This window comes from Syngnathus typhle, linkage group LG6, assembly GCF_033458585.1.
Source record: "Syngnathus typhle isolate RoL2023-S1 ecotype Sweden linkage group LG6, RoL_Styp_1.0, whole genome shotgun sequence".
In the NCBI taxonomy this organism is placed as follows: domain Eukaryota; kingdom Metazoa; phylum Chordata; class Actinopteri; order Syngnathiformes; family Syngnathidae; genus Syngnathus; species Syngnathus typhle.
In genome coordinates, this window is record NC_083743.1 from 738,153 (window position 1) to 763,360 (window position 25,208).

Genomic DNA, 25,208 nt, shown 5'->3' on the forward strand with positions numbered 1-25,208 from the left:
CTCGCCGCTTTTACCCACATCATGTCCGCTCGCGTGCACATATGCGTACGATACGCACGGCGCACAGCCTCCGGGGTGACTAATGGCGAACGTTTCATCCTGTTGCTGTCACACCCTCGTCGTAGCTTTGAGCAGAGGAACGGGAGTTAGGGGGGGGGGGGGGGGCTTGGTGTGTGTGTGTTCGCTGTGAGGCAGCCAGTCGTGAAGGACAGGCGCAGCTCGACTGGCGCAGATGCGGAAGCTTCCGCCGTGGCTCTACATCATCTCCCCTTGGCTGGGCATGCAAGCAGGGCGAGGAGATGGCTGCTATTTCCCAGGCTCGCTCTCACTGTTGTGCATACAAATTTTGGAGGGAAAGGGCTGATAGAAGTGAGGGCTGGCTATTTCAAAGAAGCGGATCAGCGGGAAAAATAGCATTGGGTGGTCAATTATTGTGGTGTCTGCAAGTTTGCCATTGATTTTAGCACATCATTTGACACCCACTATAAAGGTTTCTCACCCGTTTTTGTGGCAGATATCCCGAGCAACCAGGGGGACAAAACGGGGACCATGCTGTCGGACGGCGCCATTTACAGCAGCATCGATTTCACCACCAAAGGCAACTACGGCAGCCCGGGCCAGGCGTCGCAGGCCACCCCTTACGCCACCACGCAGATCCTGCACTCGGGCAGTATCCACGAGCTGGCCGTGGAGCTGCCCGAGGCCCAGTGGAAGGCTTCGCTCCAGGCCAAGCAGGAGATGGCCAACTTGGGCTACTCGCTGCCCGACAAGAACTCCTGCAACAACAGTAAGTGGGCAGCCGGACGCCGTCCGCCCCGATACCTTGTGTTGTTTTGTTGGAGTTCCTCCTTCCGTTTCCTCCCATCTTGAGTAAACAAGCTCCGGTTCCCGGGTGAATTATAATTCAGCCAAGCTTGACTCGCATTGTAAAACCGACACAGATTAATTACTTGTAAATGGCGGAATCAGTATTCCTTAGACGGGATCTCATGCATATGTATGGTCTCATTTGCCAACAGTCTGAAAAGTGATTGATTCCACTTTGTGGCCATAGAATGCACACGTGCGTGTGAATGATGGCGCTATTTCCGCTTGTTATGAAAAACATGATCTGCAAATGAAGACGCGTCTTATGTTTGTTTCTTTGGTGCCAGTGTGCATTATTTTTAACCAAAGAATAATGACACAGGCCCCTGTATCTCCGCCACTTTCATGTATTTCACATATGTTATATTATATATGATATCATATTATTATATTATATCTCACACTTCTAAAATCGATACATCATAAGAAGCATTTTTCAAATGTCATAGGTCAATTGCACCAAATGGGTTGCAAGACGAACCCCGCGACTCAAGTTGGGCCCCCGTCGTGCTCGCTCGCCGGGCGATTTAACCGCATGCGCTGACGCTGCCTGTCACCTGACGCCACTTTGACGCTTTGCTTCTCCTGGGCCTCCTCCCCACTTGTAGCTTTTTTCATTCCCGACTACCGGCTGACCGACGGGCCGTCTAATCGAATTCCGCACAACCACTCGCAAGATTTCAGCACCAGCAGCTCTCACAACAGCTCCGAGCGAAGCGGCAGCCTCTCAGGTTGGTTGGCTTTCTTTATGCGGGACACGCCTCCCCCGGGGCCGCTCCGCCTCTTGATTGACAGCTCTCCTAATTGCTTCATTGATTTGGAATTTGCATGTACAAGGCCGACATCCGCGACGCTTTTGATGAACGCCGTCCCTCCCTCCATCCCTCCCTCGCTGGTGAAGCTTTTGCGCTGCCTCCCTCGCTTTTGCGTTGTCATGACTGCGTTCCCTCAAATGGACGCCGTGGCCCAATTAGCCATTTGAGCCTCAACTCGACAGCTCCCTTTTCCCTGCCCAATGAAAAAAAAAAAAAAAGCCAACCTAACCCTGAAAAAGTCCATTTCAATCATCTCAGAAGATATGATGTCGGCCATTTTACAAGCCTAATTTGAAAAGCCAAATTTGCAGCCTGCGTACACGTTTGATGGCCTTTTAATGGTAGAGCACGACCGCCGTCATCATGTTCTAAAATAATAGTCCTACAATTTCCAAGCCATTCCTTCCCAGCAGAATTTCTTATTTGGGTCCACGTACGGATGCCAAGCAACCAAGCAAGCCAGTTTCGTTGAGTTCCCGCTGTCGTAAGCGCAGCGTCGTCCGTCATGCTCGTCTCACCTTACTGCTATTTTTGTCTTGTTTTTGGGCCATTAAGCCAAATCAAATAGGAGATGCTTTACGATTATTTTGAGTTATGTGCGGCTTTCCCTCCTCTGCACCCAATGAAAACAGGGCCAATCCTGCACTTATATGCTGGGAGTGCCCCAAAAACCCCAAAGTGTCTAAATTTAGAAGAGCGGAGAGGCCCCTCGCGCTCTCTACTTTTCATATTTGGAGGGAACCTCCTTGCCAGACCACCACACTTCCTAGAAAAAGAAGAAGAAGCGGGTCCCATGTGCATTACCGACATCGCCCAGAAGTTGTGTAGTCGTTTCTTTCTTTTTTGTGGGCGCTAGAATCGTGAGGCAGTTGACAGATTTTGAACGTTTTAAATGACAAATTGTCTTCCCTCTGCCAAAGGTTAAAAAAACACACACATGCAAAACTCTGCATTGTGATGTGTGATCGTTTGAGTAAAGCCAGACGGAAAGGATGAGACAAATGTCGCTTGTTAGCCTGCTTTTCTTTCTTTCTTTCTTTCTTTCTTTCTTTCTTTCTTTCTTTCTTTCTTTCTTTCTTTCTTTCTTTCTTTCTTTCTTTCTTTCTTTCTTTCTTTCTTTCTTTCTTTCTTTCTTTCTTTCTTTCTTTCTTTCTTTCTTTCTTTCTTTCTTTCTTTCTTTCTTTCTTTCTTTCTTTCTTTCTTTCTTTCTTTCTTTCTTTCTTTCTTTCTTTCTTCCGTCCTTCCGTCCGTCCGTCCGTCCGTCCGTCCGTCCTTCCTTCCACAAAGCGGGTGGAGCGGCAAGACTCGAGGACGACTCCTCGCCGCTGTTTCTATGGAGATGGGCGGCTTTTCAGCCAATCGATCAACGGGAGGATGCTTTTCATCAGGCGACCTTGAATTTTTGTGTGTAGGCGGCAGCCGCTTGAAAGGCTCCCTCCGTTTCAAAGAAGCTTGCGCTTCTTTTCCGAAGCTGCCTCTAAAACCATTTGCGTTCTTTTGTGAGGCCTCAGCTTATTTTTGCGTTTCAGGTGGTAAAGGAGGGAAGAAGAAAAAGACCAAGGCCGCTTCCAAAGGCGCCAAAGCCAACGGCTCCACTTGGGCCAATGTTCCCTTGCCCCCACCCCCCATCCACCCTCTTCCCGGCACCGACTTGGACCACTACCCCAACAAGCACCACGACGGAGGAGGGTAGGTTTGAGCAGAGACGTTTGCAATCTAGTTGTCGAGTCGTCTGCTTTAATAGGCTGGCCGCCAAATGAGGTGCGGCGTGCGCTGTAAATCTCCAAGCGGCAGCCGTCTAACGTCCGTCACGGGCGCCCGCTGACAAATGTCCCTCATAAACGTTTTCTTAATTCTGCTATGAGGACAGCTAGCGGCTCGTCCAGGCCGGCCGAGCGAAGTATGCTTCAGAATTCTCATTGCAAAAAATAAGTCAATGGATATTTTTAAAAACACTTTTTTTTTGTTAATAACTGTCCTCAATATCGGCACAATTTGACAAATAGCTACACAGCCTAGTGAGTCTTGCTTTTCAGCACCTCTTGTCTTTTGCCGGCCAGCTACGAGAGCGACGGCTGGGGTCCGCCCATGCCGGTGCAGACGTACCTCCATCAGGGCATGGAGGACGAGCTGGAGGAAGAGGAGGAGCGCGTGCCCACCCCGCCCGTGCGCGGGCTGGCCTCCTCGCCGGCCGCCGTCTCCTTCGGGCAGCAGTCGACGGCCACGCTCACCCCGTCCCCCCGTGACGAGATGCAGCCCATGCTGCAGGCCCATCTGGACGAGCTGACCCGAGCCTACCAGATGGACATGGCCAAGCAGACATGGTACCACCACCACCACAAAACATCTTGTTTCATTGTACAACATGAGCAAAATGCTTTCCTGCTTCCATTTGTAGCATTTTCAACTAAACTGTCTCACTGGGGATTGTTTGAAGCTAGCAGAGAAAAAAACAATAGAAGCGTTGAGTACAAGCCACAGCTTCCGCCTGACAATGAAAAGCAGCGTGCACACCTCCACACGCGTGTTCTTTGAAAAGGCTTAGTGTACGCATATTGGTCGCCGGCAGCGGCAGGATTGATTCTGTTGCTGCCCTCGCCGTTCCTCTTTGTGTCGCCAGTGTGCGCAGCGGAGATAAACCCATTCATCATTTCATTTTAATGGCACGCCTGCCATGCTTGCACACATGTCCTAGTATTTATGCACGCACATTCCAGGGCTGTTCATGCAAGTCATATGAAGGCCATGCGCCATTCTGTAGTAGGGCGAGGATGCTCATTGCTCCGAGGGGTGCTTATAGTCAGGAAAGAAATGTCACATTAGCCGCAGTAATGACGATGTTGCTCGGAGAGCATTTGTGACAACACCAGAGGGCCGCTAATTACACGCCATTGCTGCATCAAAGGCCGCGCAAACAAAGGTGGAGCCGGGGGCACAATTAATGGGTTAGCATGTGCGCTATTGTGATACACACGTCAATGAGTCCTCGCCTCCTCGACTCGCCAACAGGCACATGCAAGCGGGCTCGCTCCCGCCCCAAGCTCCGGCGCCGCCGGTGGGCTACGTGTCAAGCACAATGGTGTCCGACCTGGAGACGGACCTGGCGGACGAGGAGGAGGAAGACGAGGAGGAGGAAGACGAAGGCTACGGAGCCAGGCGGCCCCGAGGGATGGAGCGCACGCCGGGTTCCAGCATGGACAATCTGGACAGCTCGCTGACAGGTCAGAACACTTTGGCTTTGCTTCAACATCAGCAAACTCACACATTATTCGCTGTCGTTTTATTTAATCTGTCCATCGTCGGGCGGATTTACGGTGCGGTTGCACAACCCACTGCTGAATTTCATGGGAGTCTTTTTAACAGACAACACTTGAGGATATACCTGAGTTTTTTTTTTTCCCCAGCCTTCCTCGGTGCTTAGCGAGCGTTGATTATTGTTGTTGACGTGTCGTGTTCCGCGTGGCTTTGCAACGTGTTCGTTGATATGAGAACATGCACACAATGTCCCTCAATCAAGTTTTTAAACACCGCTAGCCCACTCAGGGGAATTATAATTAACCCCCCCCCCCTCCTATAAAGAAAAAAAAAAGCCCATGAATTTTAAGCAGGAGAGTGCAAGTCTGGCACCGTATCTCACAAAGGAGATTTGAAATAAATTTCACGTGTGACACTGCCTATTTCCATTCCAGACCGTTTTCCCTTTTTTTTTTTTTTTTTTTTTTTTTACAACTCTCTGAAAACCTTTACGGCCATCTGTCAAAACGATCGGGAGGACGTATGAAGGGCACGACACGGCTAACACGCTGACCGTCGCAAAGTCGCGCGTAAAAGAAACGAGCGTTGCCGTTCGGCCACCCCGAGGGCCGTAAACTGCCAACGCTCGCTCGCCGCAGAAGAAAACGTAAATGTAAAAAAAAGGGAATCAAAGGTTTGGCTGGCTGCTCCGGCCCGTCAGCGGCGAGTAAAGTACTTTTGCGTAGTGTGATAGAAGTGTAGTTTAGCTTGTGCTGACACATACTAGCGCTGATGTATTTAAGCGGCGACTGCGCCCTAATCTGCTGCATCTCGCCCGTACTGTATTACTCGCAAGACAGCACTATTTCTTCTAATCTATCTGGTCGTGGGTCGCAACCCCCACCAGCCCCTCCCCTCCCGGCCTGCCAAGATAGCGACAGCTGAAGATTTATTGCGGCCATCGCTCGCCCGCCGGCTGTACAAATAATCGTAAACTCCCTGTCAATCCTCCACGCGTTTGTCATTGTTTTAGACAAACACGGAAATGGCGCTTTGCGTGATGAAACCCAGTCAATCGTAAATATTTTCAATGGTGAGTCCAATTGGGTCATCAAAGTGCTGAAATGTTGGAAAGCTTTTTTTGTAACCCCCCCCAAAAAATTTGTTTTTGCGCCCCAAAAAAAAAAAATTCTCCAACGTGACGAGAAATAGAATAGTTTAGTTTTTCCTTCTCGTCAATTTGTGTCATCCAGAGTCGCTTTGAAAAGTCTGAGAACTTTTCCGCCCCTGGAGCTTAAAGAGAAAACTTGATTGAATTTTTATCAAATTACGTTACTTTGTCGACATTTTTGATTGCGACGCTATTTTCCCGGAATGGAAGCGCTGCAGTGGAAAGTGGCTGTTGGCGGGTGTGAAAAAGAAAGTAAGGGGGGGGGGGGGTCATTCTGTGATGTGATATGCTGAGGCAGTGTTCCATATCCAAAGCTTTCGCCACTTCATTATCGGTGCTATTCTTCGTGGCGGGATTGGACCCGCTGGAAATCTGTCTGTCTGTCTGTCTGTCTCAGAGCGAACGTCTGAAAGGAATTTCAAAGAGGGGGACTAAGTAGTTACCACCTCAGATTCCAGCGGCATAAAAAATAAAAGGTTTAAGAGTGTGGGCGCTTGATAGCTTCCTGTACCTGACGCAAGCGTTCATTTTTCACAAGTTTCCTTTCATCGGGGAACTTTCCAACTGCAGAAGAAGTCAAAATATGTTGCAACCTTTGGCGGGGAAGGCGCAACTCTTGAAGTGGAAACTCTTTGAAGGGGCTTTGCGAGTGTATGTAAATAAATGATAATGCTATCAGCATCCCTCACCATCCATATTGCAGGAGATGAGCAGCTCATTGGATCTTTTGATGTCGGCTCCGGACCGCGTTGCTCGGCTGCTTGTTAAGACTGCTCCCGCTTTTTTGCCCCTACCGCAAAATGTTCGTACAAAAGTAGTACTTGGCATCAAGGAACGTGTCGTGGAGGAGCATATTTTAGCCCGGGTTGTTGGTAGAAGTTTGAATGTCTGTTTTTGTTGCATATTTTTCTAAATTGGATCTTTTATAAACTATTTCTTTTCAGTGACATGTAAGATTGGTTTTAAATGGAAATATAAGCAATTCAAAATATTCCCTATTCAGTTTGATCAAAAAGAGATGAATGCGTTCGCCTTAGTATTTCTTTTTCTTCAAGGCCACATTTGGAGATGCTGGGGGGAAAAAAAGGTGCCAGCCAGTCAGTAAAAATCTGTGACTTTGACGAACGCCAGAGCAGACATGTTGATGTGACAGCTTTCTGCAGGCCCGCTTTGGCACACGCGTCTTAAGTGGCGCCTGCCCAAGTGCTTTGCTGCCTAGATTGCTAACAAGGCAACCAAAGGGGGAGGGCGGATTGAGGTCAAAGTTGAGTTGAAGGGTATGCCACCTCAAACTGGCAAAATGCTTTGAGAAAAGTCTCATAGAAGACGACCAACTGCTGCAATGTGCATGCCAGGCCACTAGGTGGCGATGTCTACTAAGTGGAGAAGAATTTTATAAGATGTGTTTTTAGTTCAGTATTCCACACGGAAGACGTGAGGTGAGGAAAAGTGGAACTGCATCCTGCCGGAGACAATGCACTGCAGCTCAATATCTGACTTCCGACTTTTGCTATCTACATTTTGGATTTGAATTGACGTGGCAATGGTCATTGCTGACGATCCTCCGGTAGCGGTCGCTCAATTTTGGCCAGATGCTCGGTTTACCAACGATGACGGCGTTGCAGGCTCAATGGCCAACGGCTGGGGCTCGGCCTCGGAGGACGACCGCAATTTCTCCAGCCGGCGTTCCAGTTCGGCCAGCTCGTCGGACGGCTCCATCTTCACCCACTGCAGCTTCGCCCAGGCGCTGGTGGCCGCCGCCGACAAGGCGGGCTACCGGCTGGACGGCGGCGGCCTCAGCAAACGAGGCCGTTGCAAACGAGGTCGGTGCGCCGACCAGAGTCCGGCCCTCCCGCCGGCGTGGGCACGCACCTTCTTCCTTTCTGCTAAGGGTGCCCACTTTGCGCATGGCACTTTTGTGGCTGGGCGATGGCTGCCTTTCACCTTCGCTAGCTGTGACTTACCTGGATTTCCGGACCTCTATCTTTCCGGATGCTAATGTCATGATTCACAATTAATTCCTCCACTTGTTTGTTTTTTCCGCAGATAAAGGCTCGTCCAGCAGACACCGGCCCGGCAGCCCGTTCTCGACGGATGGCAGCACGGTGGGAACGCATAGCCTGGGCAACCAGAGAGCCGCCAGGCCGGCACGCAAAGCCCGGAACCAGGCCGCGGCGCCCCAGCGCAGAGATGCCGCTGCAGACGGTGGGGGCTCATTGACTTAAATGGGAATATGTCTCTGCCGGGTGTCTGGACCCTTTTGTGCCGTTTGCCGAACAGACCTCCCTCCTCCTCCCGAGCCCCCGCCTGGCCAGATCCAGGCCCGTGCCCAGACGGGCCGCTGCCTCAACAGCATGATTCCGCCTCCGGAGAGGAAGGCCACGTCCCTGGAGCGCCCGCCCATGTCCGGCGCGGCCGACGACAGGCAGTTGTCGCGCGCCACCCTGGAGCATCACCGCCTGGAGCGGCCGGGCCACAAAACCGGTACATGCAACTCTCTCGTGCCTTTTTTTTTTGTCAATTTAAATTGGCTCTAAAACACACGGCTGTACAATATGTACAATATCAAATATGAACACAGCCATTCACGTTAGCGTCACCCCCCCCAAAAAGAAATCTGCGCTCTGTTTTTGAAGCATTTTCGATATTTTCCGCTTCCTGGAAAAGTTGCCTCTTACGGAGGCTGCTCATCTCGCTTAGCAGTTTGGCCATTCGCTCGCTCCCTCGCTTGCGTCCTCCTCCGTGTGAAAGATAGCGCTCATGCTGCGGCGCGGTAAACAGATGGCACTGTCTGACACTTGCGCTGGCTCTCCCCAATCTCCCCCCGCTTCCAAAATGCCGTCCTTAGCTTGCTCGCGTCCCCCCTTGAAGCCGGCGCCACCCTTTGGCAGGCTCCGCGTGTCACAAACTGCCGGGGAATGACTTTGGCTTTTATCGTCCCCGCGACGGCGGCAGACGGATCCGGGCGAGCCCGTCTCGGCGGTACTCCCACACATTTATCCACCGGTTGTTGGCACTCGGTTGTTGGCGTCGGAAACGGAGCGCCCTCGCCGTGCTCGTTGTGGCTTGTCGCTAACGTGTCCAAATGTTTGCGCATTCAGAGGAGAGCTGCCCGCCGTACCACCGGCCGTCCTTCCCGTCGGCGAGCGGCCACAGCTCGTCGGGCACCACCTCCTCCAAGGGCTCGACGGGGCCCCGCAAGACGGACGGCCCCCGGCAGCCGCAGCAGTGGACGACCATGGAACATGCCGACTTCCTGGGCGCCAACGGGCAAGGGCAGTACTCAGGAGAGTTATGTGAGTTCCACCAATGAGCTTGTCTTCTTTTGAATTCGCTATGTACGTACTTTATACCCCTCTACTCTGCCCCTCCCTCACAGAGTGTCTCACATGACTGAAAGAAGAAAAACCAACGGGGACGCTCACCCCCCTCAACCTTTGAAGGGCGACGACGTGCTCACCTTCTTTGCGGCCGGCCGGACGGTCAGACGGACAGACAACGTTTTGGCTGGAGCGGTCACAGATGAACATGTTCCACGTACAATGTACAGACACGGACATATTGGACATCTCACTATGCTTTTGGTCTTTGAGGAAAACTTTGACTCCGTATGTGTATGTGTGTGTGTCCGAAAGAGAGACACTTGTGGTGAGCGCTCTTTTTTTTTTTTTTTTTAAATCTGTAATTTCCTTGTAAATATCTTCTTTCAACTTGCTGTTGCTATGCAAGCCTCCAACCGTTTTTTTAATTATTATTATTTAGTTTCTCCTTGTACAATATGTGAAAGGTGTGGCTGCTGTGCCATAAAATTGTCATTTTTATTTTATTTTTTCCAAACAATCTGCTAATGGTTGCCATTAATTATTGTAATTATTATTATGGTTAATTATTGTTTTTTGCACTGCAACGTTTTGGTGATAAGCACAATAAAAAAGACCATAGCTCCTGCTGACATGAAGAAAAAGTAGATGTGAAGAGGAGTTCCTGTACTGTAAAGAGAAGAAGAGAATTATATAGAGAGAAATGTACAGAGATGTTTTGTTTAAAAAAAAAAAAAAAATGGCAAGCCAGCCGGGAAGCTCAGAGAGGTAACTGTCACTTTAAGGCGAGCAATTACTCATTTGGGGGGGTCTTTTTTTTAATTTTTTTTTTATACTCTGTTCTGAATGATTTGACCACACTGAGGTGATGTTTCAGCACTTAAGTAAATGTGGAGCATCCCCAATTGTTTACATATTGATTTTTATCTTTTGAATGAATCTTCTTTTGAGGAGCACATTACTGCTTTGCTCCTCAGTTGATGTTCAAGCGCCCTCATTGGAGCTTTAACAAGATTTTGTCTGAAATGGACATTAGCACACGTGACACACACATACATACGTACATGCACAGCCGTTTATCGACTACTAAATGCTATTTCTTTATAATTGTATCTATCCTGGAAGATTCATATTGATGATTTTCACGGGTAATTTGTTTTTTTATTACAAGAAGTCGCAAATACATTTGTTAAATTGGGATGATAATTGAAAATGACAGATGTTTACAAGGTGTCTTCAATGACTAAAATTTAAAAAGTACTTTACAACAAAATGCTGCAATTCTCAGACAATAAAAGACGTGTGTAAAAAATACACAATGAGGATGACACTTGCGCGCGCATCCAAAACATCAGACAATGTCATCCTTTGTTTGATTCTTTGCCTTTGACCAAAACTCTGCTGCTCTTCAGTATTTTTGTGCTTGGATAATGTGTTTTGTTTTTTGAGGTTGTTGTGATGGTATTTCATCTTTTGAGTCCGCACAGTGGCCAGTGTTTCTGGAAATGAGGTGCACGAGAGTATCTCAGGTTCTTTTTCATTCTGCTGGTGTCCATGTATATATACGTGTATATTTATGTATGTATACATAAACGTTCTATCCACATGCGGTCCCCCCCACATTCCGACAAAGACCAAATTTTTAACGTCCAATAATCGTGTTTCTCCTTCTTTTACGTTGACACCACGGCCTCCTTTTGTAATTATTAAAAAAAAGATAAGTCTAATGTGGAATATGCATAACAATTTGTGGTGTACGAAATGTGTTTTTGTTTTATTCGTAAAGTTGCGAGGCGCTCCGTATGAGGTGGATACAGTGCGCGGGAGGAGCCAAAATTATTTTTATTATTATCTTTCAAAGTTGTTGCTTCTTTGTAGCCTTTTGTGTGTGTTGCCTTTTTCTTAATTAAAAAAAAAATCAAAAAAGGAAAAAAAAATGCAAGTTAAAAGAAAGGGTCGGGGGAAATCCTGGTGTCCGGTCCCGATCAGCCGTCTTTCCTACAGTCGCTTCATTTGCTTTGTAAGTCACGTCCTCTTCCACATCCTCCTTTGGATTCACTTGCATGTCCTCCTCGTCCCCAAAAAGAGAACTGACGGCCGTGCACATCTCACTGTCCTCCTTCCTGTAAGATAAAAATGAATCCATGTTCTTTTGGTTTCCCTTGTACCTGCCTCAATATCAAATAAAATATTTTTGAAAATCAACGATGTCTTCCTGACTTTGAAGTTTCACATAGCTTTGTGTTGATCGATGTTTTATCCTTGTAATTCAAGGAAAGAAATGTTTTAAATCATTTCAAGAAAGTCACATTTGTAGACCATGAAAAATATAGGAAAAAGAGGCTATATTTTTGGTAAAAAAAAAAAAAAAGTATAGTAAGCCTTTTCTGTAAATAAAAAATTGCCATGTATAGTTAGGCTTTTGAAAGTGAAAAGTGCCACACCCACTTTCTGATTGGCTGTTTGATCTGTGACGTCATTCGGACACTCCATTAGGTACAGCGCCATTTTCAGGTGTACCTAATCACAGGCCACTTCATTAGGGAAAAATTATGGTCAAAGCTTAAATGAAAGTGAAAAGTGCCACACCCGCCCTCACCCCCACTTTCTAATTGGCTGTTTGATCTGTGACGTCACACGGACACTCCATTAGGTACACCACCATTTTCAAGTGTACCTAATAACAGGCCACTTTATTAGGGACATGTCATGGTCAAAGGTCACAGGTGTCAAGCTCTGGTCCTCGGGGCCGCGTTCCAACATGTTTTCCAAGTTACCCTCGTTAAGCGCACTTGCGTGAAAAGTTTTAGCCTCTTTCACGTTCCGCAGGAGCTAAAACTTTTCACGCAGGTGCACTTAACGAGGGAATCACACGGACACTCCATTAGGTACACCGCCATTTTCAAGTGTACCTCTAACAGGCCACTTTATTAGGGAAATATCATGGTCAAAGGTCACAGGTGTCAAGCTCTAGTCCTCGGGGCCGCATTCCAACATGTTTTCCAAGTGACCCTCGTTAAGCGCACCTGCGTGAAAACGTTTTGGTCATTTCACGTTCTGCAAGAGCTAAAACTTTTCACGCAGGTGCGCTTAACGAGGGAATCACACGGACACTCCATTAGGTACACCGCCATTTTCAAGTGTCCCTAATAACAGGCCATTTTATTAGGGAAATATCATGGACAAAGGTCACAGGTGTCAAGCTCTAGTCCTTGGGGCCGCGTTCCAACATGTTTTCCATGTGACCCTCGTTAAGCGCACCTGCGTGAAAAGTTTTAGCCTCTTTCACGTGCCGCAGGAGCTAAAACTTTTCACACAGGTGCACTTAACGAGGAATCACTTGGACACTCCATTAGGTACACCGCCATTTTCAAGTGTACCTAATAACAGGCCACTTTATTAGGGAAGTATCATGGTCAAAGGTCACAGGTGTCAAGCTCTCGTCCTCGGGGCCGCATTCCAACGTTTTCCAAGTGACGCTCGTTAAGCGCACCTGCGTGAAAAGTTTTAGCTCCTTTCACGTTCCGCAGGAGCTAAAACTTTTCACGCAGGTGCACTTAACGCAGTGCTTCTCAATTATTTTCTGTTACGCCCCCCCCTAGCAAGAAGAAAACTATTCGCGCCCCCCCTCCCCACCGTGACTATCCTAACTTGTCTTGTAAATCGTAAAATGTTGCACTGTCGCAAACGTGACAGAAGTAACAATGAGAGCGCCACTGCCCCCTGCTGTAGTAAACGCGCAATTACACTTTATTCTAGTACTGCCAAAAGAAAAGCCTGTTCCCCAGGGTCACACGCGCCCCCCCAGGAATAGCACCGCGCCCCCCAAGGGGGGCGCGCCCCACTATTTGAGAAGCACTGACTTAACGAGAGAATCACTTGGACACTCCATTAGGTACACCGCCATTTTTAGCTGTACCTAATAACAGGCCACTTTATTAGGGAAATATGGCCAAAGCTTAACTGAAAGTGAAAAGTGCCACACCCGCCCTCACCCCCACTTTCTGATTGGCTGGTTGATCTGTGACATCACTCGGACACTCCATTAGGTACACCGCCATTTTTAGGTGTACCTAATAACAGGCCAGTTCATTAGGGAAAAATCATGGCCAAAGCTTAACTGAAAGTGAAAAGTGCCACACCCGCCCTCACCCCCACTTTCTGATTGGCTGGTTGATCTGTGACATCACTCGGACACTCCATTAGGTACACCGCCATTTTTAGGTGTACCTAATAACAGGCCAGTTCATTAGGGAAAAATCATGGCCAAAGCTTAACTGAAAGTGAAAAGTGCCACACCCGCCCTCACCCCCACTTTCTGATTGGCTGGTTGATCTGTGACATCACTCGGACACTCCATTAGGTACACCACCATTTTTAGGTGTACCTAATAACAGGCCAGTTTATTAAGGAAAAATCATGGCCAAAGCTGAACTGAAAGTGAAAAGTGCCACACCTGCCCTCACCCCCACCTCCTGATTGGCTGGTTGAGCTGTGACGTCACACGGACACTCCATTAGGTACACCACCATTTTTAGGTGTACCTCATAACTTTATGCATTTTCTGTACGTGTCAAGAATGTGTATTTGACTACTTGCTCTTTATTTTGGGCGACACCAACACATATTACACAACGTAAAACATATATACATATGGCATAGAAAGCAGCTAACCAAATGTCAGATTTGTGTTTTCATGGCCAAAAAAATAAAAATAAGGAATAAAACACCAGAGAAGTTTTAACATAAAGTTTATTAAAATAATAATAATAAAAGTACATTTCAAACCAGCAATCTAATGTGAAATTGCAATAGATATAATGGATAACAATATTTAGGCATGTATATGCAGTGTTATAAAATCAAGATTACCCAAAGAGAAACATAATCTCCCCGCTGTTGCATAACGGTGCATCCTTTCATGCAATAAAGTTAGTCGTTAGTTTGTGAGAAAACGAGCACAAAAGAAGTGCTGTTTCAGTTTCCTTGACAAATCGTTTAACTACATTCTGGCTCAATGAATTGTTCACGCAAGGAGCAGCAACACGCTCAATGGTCATTGTTTGTGCCTTCTTTTTATTTTGTGTTGTTTACTTGTATGTATATCGTGTACTATGTCTCGTTTTTAGGTCTCATTGGTTTTTTACGCCCAGAAGGAGGGGAATATTCCCTTTGGCGGGTATTAGCGTGAACTGTTCTCTCCCCAAAACAACGTTGTCTGTCCACACCCTGTCGTCAAGAAGATACAGAAATAATATGATCAGTTTTCCATCTTTCTATTGCCTTTTGTCATCAGATAAGAATGTAGCGCGCAGCTAGCTGGGAGATGTCTAATTAATCTTGTATTACACTTGTACCAGCACGCTTCATTAAATAAGGTATTAACAGGATACGCTGAGCGGCGGGGGGGATGCGAGATGAGCGGATAAAGCCAAGCCTTTACTGTTGAAGTGCAAATGCTTCCCGTCGAGTCTGCGTCTGGGTGGGCTTCCTAACCAGGGTTTAAAGTTAGCTTTTCAAATTCTACAAATTCAAAACAAGGGTAGGGTTTCAAAGTAGGGTGTCAAGCCGTTGTTAGAGTTTTAGAGTAGGATTTCAGAACACATTTAGGGTTTCTTTTTTTTTGGTCAAACCTGAGTTTTATGGCCTGGGTTAGGGTCTGAATGTAGCGCTTTAATGAAGGATTAGGGTTTAAAAATTAACAGTTATTTGTACTTTTACAACACAAGCCAGCGTCTTGAAAGCACTCACAACGGCATGAGGCTAATGAGTAAAGGTGCAATATGCTAATAGATGGGGGGGGCTTCCGTGTACACACACACTGTCGAGATGCATTAATTGTTGATGCGTGTGAAAAATGAGAGCACAAAAGAGTCATTTCCTCCCTCTCTCAGGATGTTGTTTAATTGCAGCCGATCAAGTGTGTGTATGTGTGTGTGTGTGTGTGTGTGGAGGGGGGGGGGGCGTAATTATACGGATGGATTGAAATACACATCAAGATCAGGGAATCATTCCAATTATGCGCAGGTGATTAAAACTTGGACCTCATGCCGATGCTGCTGCAAGCGGAGGCAAAGATGCGCACAGGATGGCAAGCGGACACTTCATTAGGGACACCCTTGACTTTGCGTTGCACTTTCACCATCCAAAGTGAAGGCTTCATCTTGATTGTCCGATGGTCATTCTGTATTGATGAATATTTTCACCTGCTGGATGTATAGCAACAAAAAAGTTAATACAATATTCAAATGTCATGACATTGTTCTTTCCTGGAGCAGAGGCTGACGAATGTCTTGCGCTTTGCTTGGTCAGTCTATTTGCGGCTTTCTTTTTGTTTTCCCCCAAAGTAGCAGATGCTGCAAAGTTGAGGCTACGGTCATGTGCAGCCATCCGTCTTCATTGGGCTTTGATGGACTTTTAATACCACAAGTGAGAGTCCGCTGAGTGGCTTCCTCCACCGCCAGGCTTGCAGGTCACGACACCTGCACGCTGTCGTTTTGAGGAATCAACTCCAAAGATCTTACTTAAAGCCGCTATAAGTAGCGAATATTATCTCCGAGAGTAAAATCAAGCTGGCCAAGAAAAATAATTCTAACAGGCTTTGGAACATAAGGAGATGGATCAGAAGCAAGGCTGGTCTAGCAGACGGGCTGCACTCGGATGCGCTTGTCCAGTCTAAGCTTGACTGGCATCCTCCATCTGCTGCTCGGGACCATGATGAGAAGTGTCACCAGTGCTTCCATCACTCGACTACAGTCAGATTTGAGTGGCCAACTTTAGGACAAAAAAAAAAGATTATTAATTTGACAATCGATTCATTGCCGATTAATCGATTAATTTTGAGACCTCTACTTCATTGGAAACGAACGACACAACTTGACAAAAGTTTTTGCCTTAGACGTAATGCAAGTCAAATATTAGTGACCTTTTAGGCTTGAAGGTCAAGTCTCCCGACGTGATTGTGTCCAAGTCTGAAATCACAAGAAAGAGTTGTGAGATTCTCCGAGCGCATCTGCGACGACATCTTCCGAAGATGACAGCGCGCAGATGTTGCCTTAATTATCTCCTCGTTTGAGAAGGATGTTAATGAAGCGGTTTGGGCCGTCGCACAGCAGACAAAAATGAGTTTTGGCACCAGCTGTGACCTTGTTTGGTCTGTCTCGGTTAAATATCCTCAAATCAGGAGGTGACTGAGCATCTTTTGTTCTCAAATCTTCTTCACGTTTGGAGAAAGTCTTGCTGGATGCTGCAATATTAATTAAAAAAAATGCGGAATGTACTTTTGTGCTGGATGGATGTTTTTTTTTCTTTTTTTTCTGACAACCCAATTTCTCCAGGAAGCACAATTAAAAGGTCGGCAAAAAAACGTACGGCAAGGGCTGTCATCGAGCTGCACTCCAAACAGCGCTTGCAAAGACCTCACGCCCTTCGCCGCCAAACCAAGAGACCAAGTCTGATCCAAAGTCAAAACTACGGAAGGAAGCTGAAATGATTGCTGGCTAAATATGATGAGCAAGCCCCTTTGTAGAGACTCCGCCCCCACAAGCAGGTGAGCTGCTTACCTGCCTCTTGGGGTGGAATCCAAGATGGCGATCCTCACGGCAGTCAACTTGAAACACTGGACCAAAACGTGATCAGGACCCAGTCTCCAGGTTTGATAGCATTCCTGGAACTGGAGAGAATTATCTGACAATTGATTAGACATTTTCACTTCCAAATCTCTATTAGATGGATTTATGAAAAGAAAAAAAAAAAAAACATATTTGGGCGGCGACAATACATCAACACACACACATCAGTTAGATTTTTTTTCTTTTATTTTTCATCCTTTTTTTGGTTGCTTTTCTGTTTTTTTTTTGCATTACGAAACAAATGTTTGCAGATGTCCTATGAATAAACAACAGCACGCTTTGCTCCCTTTAAAAAGACGACGGGCAAGGGCCTTCATCGTCTCCGTTTTGTCCACCAAAGAAACCGCCCCCCCACACACAGACATACACCTCAAAGTGACTCCTTCGACTTGACATTCTTTTAAGTGCATTGAGTTGACAAATGTAAGCCTTCTCTCAGTTCCATGTGCAATCGCTGATGTTACGATCAATGCCAAACAAATATCCACATTGCAGCTGTGATTCACATTAACCGCCCCGCCCCCAACCCCCCCGTCACTTGAGAACTGGCGTGCCTTCGTAAAACAGCAACCCTTATCAACATCATCAACATCTGGACTCTTTTGTCTTTCCTGGCGCGTTCCTGCCCGTTAGACAAAAAGGTTAATAAACAAAATGGTTTCAAATAAAGTTTAGTGATTGTGCTTTTAAAACCAATGGAAAACAAACAAACAAACAAACAAAGCAAATAACATTGACGGCAACATGAAACATAACAGTGCATTGCAAAAAAAAATCCCAAAGTGGCATTCTTAGGGTTGCTAAATAATATTGCAAATTACAAACATGGAGGGAAATGATAAAATATTTATATTTACTGGCATAATAAAATTAGGATTCGCATTAAAAAAAAAGAAAAAAAAAAAAAAGGGGGGGAAATAAATTGAGGTACCACAATGGGATGACATGTCTTCCGTACTGTACGTCCGGATATTTACACACTTAAAGTCCAGCCCTCTCTGCTTGCATGTGTGCCGACTCGACAAAAAGAAACGGTCGAGCCTTTTTTTTTTTTTTTTTACTTCATTGGAACTCAACATAAATATCCAAGCGGCCCATTTGAAGGCACCGTTCGTCCATTTCTTTGTCGGCCCGGCTGTGGGATAAATTAGAAGAAGAAGAAAAAAAAAAAATGACATCGGCACGTAAAGAGAAGGCCGCGGATGCACGATGTGGTGAAAAATACTGCGATTTAACAGAGGGTGCCCAGGAGGGGAAAAAAAAAAAAAAAAAGAACCATCCTCTTCTTCAGCTTTCCACCATCTGGGCAAGAAGAGCAAAGCAATGACAAAAATGTCATGAATTTTCTGCTGATGGTGCAATATTTAGTACCTCGAGCTCTTCATTTGTTGCTTGGAAAGCCGCGGCGGTGCTGAGGCTCAGGTCGGCCGGGTTCCTGTGGCCCGTGTCGCCTCTCCGTCGCCCACCCGAGCCCCTGGAGGACATGGAGCTGGAGGAGCTGGGCTCTCGCGGGCCGCTCACGGGAAACTGCGGTCGGCTGTACGGCAGAATGTCCTCGGTACCTGCCGCCCATGAACAGTAGAAAAACTGTAGAAAATCTCAAAATTGAAATTGGTTTTGATGGACTACTGGGAGTGGCTCTGATGGGCAACAGTTTTGGACCGGCCATATATACCCTGGTTTGAAACCCTAGTTTGAAACCCTAACCCTAGTTTGAATGAAAGTGCCATCGGGTCAACTTCTCTGAGTTCCAAAAAACAAGTCTTGTTGTACCTGGTTGTTGGCGCCCCCTGTGGCCGCCTTTGCCCCCCTGGGCTTTTTGTCTCTCCTGGGCCTCCCTGCGTTCCGACGAGCAGGTTCTGGGCTCCGTGCCTTCTTTGGGTCGGAATCCCACCGCTGCCGTCGGCCCTCTCTTGTCTCCCGATTTGGGGGAGACCAACCCTCGGCCCTCGGGGCCAACCTTTGAAGGGTGTGTGGGGGATTTAAGCACCGCTGGCGGTGGAATGGGTGGCGGCGGAAGATCTGTGGGAGAAACACATGGGGTAAAACCGCTTGACAGCTGCACCTTTAATCGGTAAAGTGAACTTTTTGTGACAAAATATTGGGAAAATGTTGTGGAAGACAAAAAGAGTAGAGCAATAACACGAAGCGGAAGGGGTGCGAGCCGCCGGCGGTATTGTACGTTGTTCTCTTCCACGTGGACGGCGCAAACAAAAGCAAGATGAGAAGGGCAAAGGGCGCTTTCATCTATTTCATCCGTCTTGATGGGAGACCATTCTCAGTCTGGAGCAAATCAAATGATGGAGAATGTGCACGAAGGGATATTGGATCCTGTCACGTCAAAGCCTCCCTCCGTGTGTGCGTGTGTGTGCGTGCGTGTTTATATCTCTATTGTTTTGAATCAATTGAATGTGTCTTATGGGAGGCTATTTGGAGTCTGGAGCAAGAGAAATACAGCAATAGACTGGATGCTATCACTAAAAGCTGTCATAAAAAAAGAATATGAATTGAAATAAAGAGTCAGGTGTTTGGCCCTTACTCATATAATCCAATTAAATACGGAGGAACATTCTCTTTCTGAAGCAAATAAAACAATTATTGTAATTATTGTAAAATCCCCCTCCTCCCTTTTAAATTTCATTTCAGCAACTTCAGACCACGCTGCAGCCACAGACAGGTTAGGATAGGCGAGGTGGGGAGGTGCAGGCAATAACCTCCAAATGAAAAACAATCCATTCAGATCAAGTGCAATCAGTAGGATGACTAACGGACAGACGGACGGAGGGGGCTGTCCTCGCCACTCAAACAAAGGAGGATGCCTTTGCCTTGGAATCGGAGGAGCACGGCAGGAGGAAGCGGAAGCTGATGATGAGGATGGGGGGGGTGGAGATCGAGCCGCTCTGCTGCCTCCCACCGAGCTGGATATTAAATCTCACTGTCAAGTGCTTCCTTCCAACACTCAAGGGCAGCTGACACGAAAGAGGACGGACGGCAGGACGGACGGCAGGACGGACGGCAGGACGGACGGCAGGACGGACGGCAGGACGGACGGCAGGACGGACGGCAGGACGGACGGCAGGACGGACGGCAGGACGGACGGCAGGACGGACGGCAGGACGGACGGCAGGACGGACGGCAGGACAGTGGCACGCGTCAAGTGTGCGCCAATATGTTTAATCCACTTCACACAGCACCAGGCCACTTTAAGAAGTCTTTAACCAGCACCGGACGGACACTTTGCATCAACAAAAAGGATGGAGTAAGAAAAAAGAAATAGCTCAAATACGATGTAAACAAGGTCCGATGGGCGTGGCTGGCGATGTCATTTATTTTGAATGGGCAACAAATATGAATTCTGCCTAACATCAAGCAAGGCCAAGTAGAGTGACCAAACGTGGGACATGGCACTATTTTTTAGCTATTAGCAGCTAGCTAGCCCCTCCTGATGAATTAAAAAAAAAACATCCGGAATGGACTGAAATTTGAAGCTTGCTGATGCTCAAAATATGGCTTGCAAAAAAAAAAAAAATAATAAATAAAAAAAATAAATAAATCAAGCGCTGGCTTGTAACTGTGACCTTGTCTTTCCAAAGCTGTAAGGAAGGATGCGCTACCTTCGCTGTAGGCTTCCCGTCGCTGGTTTCCCAGAGCCGGATGTTGTTTCTGCTTCTTGGGAGGCCTCCTGTGCACCGCCGCCATGCTCACGCTGCTGTCTGTGGACACGGGGCTGCTAGGGCGGTGGCCCGCCGGATTGATTTGGTATTTCCGCGCTGGGTAAAAGCAAAACGGCAGCAAATCTATCGACGGCGGTACCACCAAACAGAATTATCTTTTGAAATTCTGGACAACCCACCCAACATCGCCGCGCCTTCCTGGCCTTCCGGCAACCCGGGATGTTTGGCCACCCGCAGGGCCGAGTACTCGGCGGCGGCCGCCACGGCCTGCGCAAAGTCGGCGTCAGTGAAGAAGGACCCATCGGAGGAGCTGACGGCGCTGGACCTCCCGGAGGAGACATTGTCTTCCTCAGAGGCGGAGCCCCAGCCGTTGATCATGGAACCCGTCACCGAGCTCTCCAGGTCGCCCATGCTGGACGCCGGCGTCTGCTCGATGCCCCGCAGCAGTAGTCGGCGCGGGTGCATCTGTGGGTGGTGGGGGTGCGCGTGGGGGTGGGTGTGGTGGTAATGCAACTTGGCCCCCTCGGCGTCCGTGTCCTCGTCTTCCTCGGGGATCCGCTCGTCGTCCTCCTCCTCCATCCCGTCGGTGTCCAGGGGGCTGGCCATGTAACCGTATGTGCGTGAGGGCGAGAGCGTCCTGGGAGGGGGCGGGGGGCTCACGGCACGGCGCCTGCCAAGACCAGGAGTTTAGGAAACACTTGGGGCGGCAACAATTCCAACATCATCGACTCATGGAGAGCACCTGCGCTCGCGGCTGTCGGGCAGCTCCTGCAGCATGGGCGTCATCTCCTCCTGCGGCGAGGGTGTAAGCGTGGCCGTAGACTGGTGGCTGTAGGAGACGGCGGCGGGGGAGGAGGCCGTGCCGCGGAGCGGAGGGGTGGGCCCCCGCTCCATCTCCAGCTCCTCCTCATCCTCCAGCTCGTCGGGTTGCAGGTACATGTGAGAGGGCGGCACGGAGCACTGCATGTCTGCCTCGCAGCTGCCAACAACCCAGAGTGAAGTGAAGGCTCATTATTTCCGCATCATTTGCCCGAGACGCCCGTGTTTTTCAACAGCTGGTAAATATTCATGGCATCCCTCCATCAAGGTTTGACAAACCCCCCTCGGGCACGCACGGCGCACCTTTCTTCCAATGACAGCGAGTAGTCGTCGGCGTTCCGCGTCGGGGGCGGGTTGGCGGGCGGGGGAGGCAGCAGGTCGCCCCAGTTCATCGTGCTCTGTTTGGGCAGTTTGTGCGTGCGCGTTCCCTTCTTCTGACCTTGGCTGCCTGCTCGATAACACAAAAAAAAGAGATAAATTTGAGTTGCAAGCGGCAGTGCGTTGGCTTTCACAATCATTGATAAAAGAGCTCCGCCCACTCAGCTCAGTGCTCGCAGCAGAGACCACACTGAAGACGGTAGGCAAAATGGCGTTGATTGAAATGGGATGAGGCGAGGTCTTACCCGAGGTGCTGCTGCTGCTGCCTCGGTCCGAGCTGTTGTAGGAGCCCCCGGTGTGGCTGTTGTAGGGGATGGTGGCTGGCATCATGGGGGGGTCGCCGCCTCTGTAGCGATCTAATTGGCAAAGGGGGGGCGGGAGGCATACAGAAATATTTCTTCAATCGAGGCCCTGTGCTCATGACACCTACAGCAAGTTTGAATGCACAAAGATACAATTTCAGCATGTTAGCTGGTGTTAGTTGTGTTAGCAATTCATGCTAGATGATCCAGTAGAAGCACATGATCCACTGGACCTGGAGATGCCATCTCTTTAGGGGTTAGATGAATGTCACACACACGCACGTACATGCCAGCTTGCTCGCACACACAGGCTGAAGGAAATGCGAGGTGCGAGGATGAGGCATCGATGGACTTCCACACTGGCGAGATTGAAGAAGGAGGAGGAGGCGGACGGTGGCGATGAAGGCTTTGAGGGCCAATGAGCTCACCCTTGTTGAGCTTGTTTTGCTCCATGATGCTGTACTGCAGTTCCTGTTTGGGGTGCAGGACACCGCCGGGGGGTTTCCAGCAGTGTTTGTCGTTCAGCTCGCCCCCGCCGGCGTTGTTGCTTACGATGGACGACTGGATGAGCTGCGTGGTGGCGTACGGCGTGGGCTGGCCGCCGGCGCCCGCGAAGCGGCCCTCCTTCAGGTTGGGGCTGTTGAAGGTCTTCATCTCGTTGATCTTGTTGGACAGCTCGGCGTCGCCGTACACGCCCGGCTCGGGCACCAGCAGGCCGCTCTGCTTATTGTCCGTCTGGCCGTTGTAATTGGCGATGCAGTCGGCTGGAGGACACGGGTGGGGGAGGGGGTGTTACCAACCGAGGCGGGTCGCTTTCAAAATGTCGGGTGCCCGTCCGACTGTAGAGCGGAAGCCGTCGTTGGACGATGACTGGTCCTTTGTCATTTCAGAAGCGAGCGGCTTTGCGTCACACACGCAGGTGTCATGCAAAGGCCTGTTACTTGCGGTTAAACACGTCACAGCATGTCAAGCGTGTGGACACTCACTGCACGCATGCACAATTGATTTCATTGAGATCTTTAAAAAAAATAAAATAAAAACTGGATTGAAAAATATGTCTCAAGCTATGCAGCTAGGTGGAAGCTTTTAAGATTGTTTGGATGGATGGAGCGGAATCGATGTCGAACTAGATGAAGAAATGGATCAAGTAGATTGCCAGCAGCCTGTTAGCTGCTTTAAGATTTGACGAATTGTTGTCTTTTGTTATTGTGCTGCACATTTCACGAGCCCTTTTTTTTTTCTTCAATTTCTTTATTTCCTCCCCGCAAACATGTCAACTTGTGCCTGGGAGAAATCAAACACAGCCGCCTGCTCTTAATCCTAATATTTCCTTTGTGCGGGTCGCACTTGCGCAGAGAGAGAGAGAAAGACGGAGGATAAGAGAGAACTCCCCGGGGAGCTAACCCAGATATGCGACTACTTCCTCCCGGCAGCTCCCACCTTCGTCTTACTGTACGTGCGCTTCCACATTGTGTTGTTTGTTGCGTTTTAACGTACCGGGGCGGCTGTACGTGGCCAAGTTGCTGTCACTGTTGCCGTTGCCGGCGGCACAGCAGTTGATGCTGCAGTTGTTGTGGTTGGAGCAGGAGTTGGGCCACGTGTCGGCCAGCCATGGTTGCGTGGCCGACTCGCCCATGTTGAGGAGGCCCGGCCTGCGGGGGGGGGGACACAAAAGCGTTTGCAAGTCGAAAAGAATCGTACGACAAAAAAAGTTGTTCTCCAACTTGGTTTCAAACGGTGAACAAAACGCAACACAATGGCGTTCATGTGAACCTAGTGCAGTAACATCAACAGTGAAAGAGAAGATTATGTGCAGTTTATTAATCCAGCAGCTGAGAAGGAGCAAAATACAAATCCGGTTTTAGTACTTTTTGCCTTTTGGACACACGCAGACACGCACGCACACGCACAAGAATCGTGGATAAACAAATTGTGTGTGCACTCGCCTTGCCCAAAGCCGACAACACTTTGCCTGAGCGCCGACCCCCCCTCACCCCCCTCCCCGATGGCATTAGCGGACTGCCCGGATTAGACAAAGCCATGAAAGTCTCTTACAATCTTGCTAAACGTACAGACCCGGCCGGCAACCCGGGCCAGAAAACGTGCTCACCTGCTGCTGAATCATATCGCCAAAAGTTCAAAGGTGCTTCCTGTTTGGTCAGATTATTATAAAAAGCAAAACAAAGAGGAATAAAAGAACTCCTGATTAGATTTCATAGACAACAAGGCCATGTCCCATTCCAGCACCTTTTGTCATGATGCAACGGCGCAGCCTGGTGGTCACATGTGGCTCTCCACCATTTGAGTGGTTCAATCATAGCGGACATGAACGGATGGATGACCCCACACTCCACACCCTCTTTCTGCTGCGTTACAAAGTCCCAGCACGCCCTCTATTGGACACTTGGTGGAGGTACACCCAGCCCAACCCTTTTCAGCTGACTCCAACTTCAACCTCCTCGATCAAGTGTGCCTGCCCACCTTGTTTCGATTTGCATCTCTTTTCTTACCTTCCAGCACTGCTGACTCCTTCTCCACCTCTCTGGTAGGCCACTGGAAAGACAAAACACGAGCAGTCAGAAAGTTTGCGGCGTCTGGATACAATGCAATTATGTCAGTGTCCGCAATTGTGGCTCAACGTGTGCGAGTGTGTGTTTACCTGTCGGTGTGAAGGTAAAAGATGGCACTGTGGGGAGAGAAAAATGTTGACTGAATACACATTATTATATACAAAATGGACTTATATAACTCCATTGTGTGTGGAAAAGTTTCTCTCTCTCGAACAAATCACTAAGTGCATTCTAGTTGTAGTTCAAATTTAGGTACAATGTACATATATAATATTATAATAATTATATAGTCGAGATAATTAATTATATGTATAATGTAATATAATAAAATCTTGATTTTTTAAAAGCACTTTTACAGTTCTTTTATGTTATATTTAGAATAGCATGAAGGATACTTTTTAGGGATTCAAATCTCAGAGGAACATTT

General features: G+C 48.2%; 2 protein-coding genes across 4 annotated transcripts in view; one reads left to right on the forward strand and one right to left on the reverse strand.

The window, feature by feature from the left end:
• Positions 1-10,733, forward strand: part of LOC133155722 (roundabout homolog 2-like) — a 96,778-nt gene extending 86,045 nt beyond the window's left edge. For 2 of the 3 annotated variants that reach the window (XM_061281240.1, XM_061281241.1), the window contains 10 exons: positions 515-787; positions 1,476-1,598; positions 3,212-3,371; positions 3,743-4,006; positions 4,692-4,903; positions 7,713-7,910; positions 8,134-8,292; positions 8,368-8,571; positions 9,189-9,383; positions 9,467-10,733. In XM_061281240.1, coding sequence (XP_061137224.1) covers positions 515-787; positions 1,476-1,598; positions 3,212-3,371; positions 3,743-4,006; positions 4,692-4,903; positions 7,713-7,910; positions 8,134-8,292; positions 8,368-8,571; positions 9,189-9,383; positions 9,467-9,468 — 1,790 coding nt within the window. In that variant the 3' untranslated portion in view covers positions 9,469-10,733. The remainder of the gene's footprint in view (positions 1-514; positions 788-1,475; positions 1,599-3,211; positions 3,372-3,742; positions 4,007-4,691; positions 4,904-7,712; positions 7,911-8,133; positions 8,293-8,367; positions 8,572-9,188; positions 9,384-9,466) is intronic. The other variant, XM_061281242.1, reaches the window with a different exon arrangement.
• Positions 10,734-17,206: 6,473 nt separating this feature from the next.
• Positions 17,207-25,208, reverse strand: part of LOC133155738 (roundabout homolog 1-like) — a 71,183-nt gene continuing 63,181 nt past the window's right edge. The window contains exons 20-31 of the mRNA XM_061281263.1: positions 24,871-24,897; positions 24,722-24,764; positions 23,709-23,863; positions 22,640-22,975; positions 22,155-22,265; positions 21,835-21,979; positions 21,455-21,691; positions 20,892-21,382; positions 20,653-20,808; positions 18,812-19,060; positions 18,410-18,600; positions 17,207-18,340 (exon numbers count right to left, since the gene is read on the reverse strand). Of these exons, the coding sequence (XP_061137247.1) occupies positions 18,326-18,340; positions 18,410-18,600; positions 18,812-19,060; positions 20,653-20,808; positions 20,892-21,382; positions 21,455-21,691; positions 21,835-21,979; positions 22,155-22,265; positions 22,640-22,975; positions 23,709-23,863; positions 24,722-24,764; positions 24,871-24,897 (2,156 nt within the window). The 3' untranslated portion in view covers positions 17,207-18,325. The remainder of the gene's footprint in view (positions 18,341-18,409; positions 18,601-18,811; positions 19,061-20,652; positions 20,809-20,891; positions 21,383-21,454; positions 21,692-21,834; positions 21,980-22,154; positions 22,266-22,639; positions 22,976-23,708; positions 23,864-24,721; positions 24,765-24,870; positions 24,898-25,208) is intronic.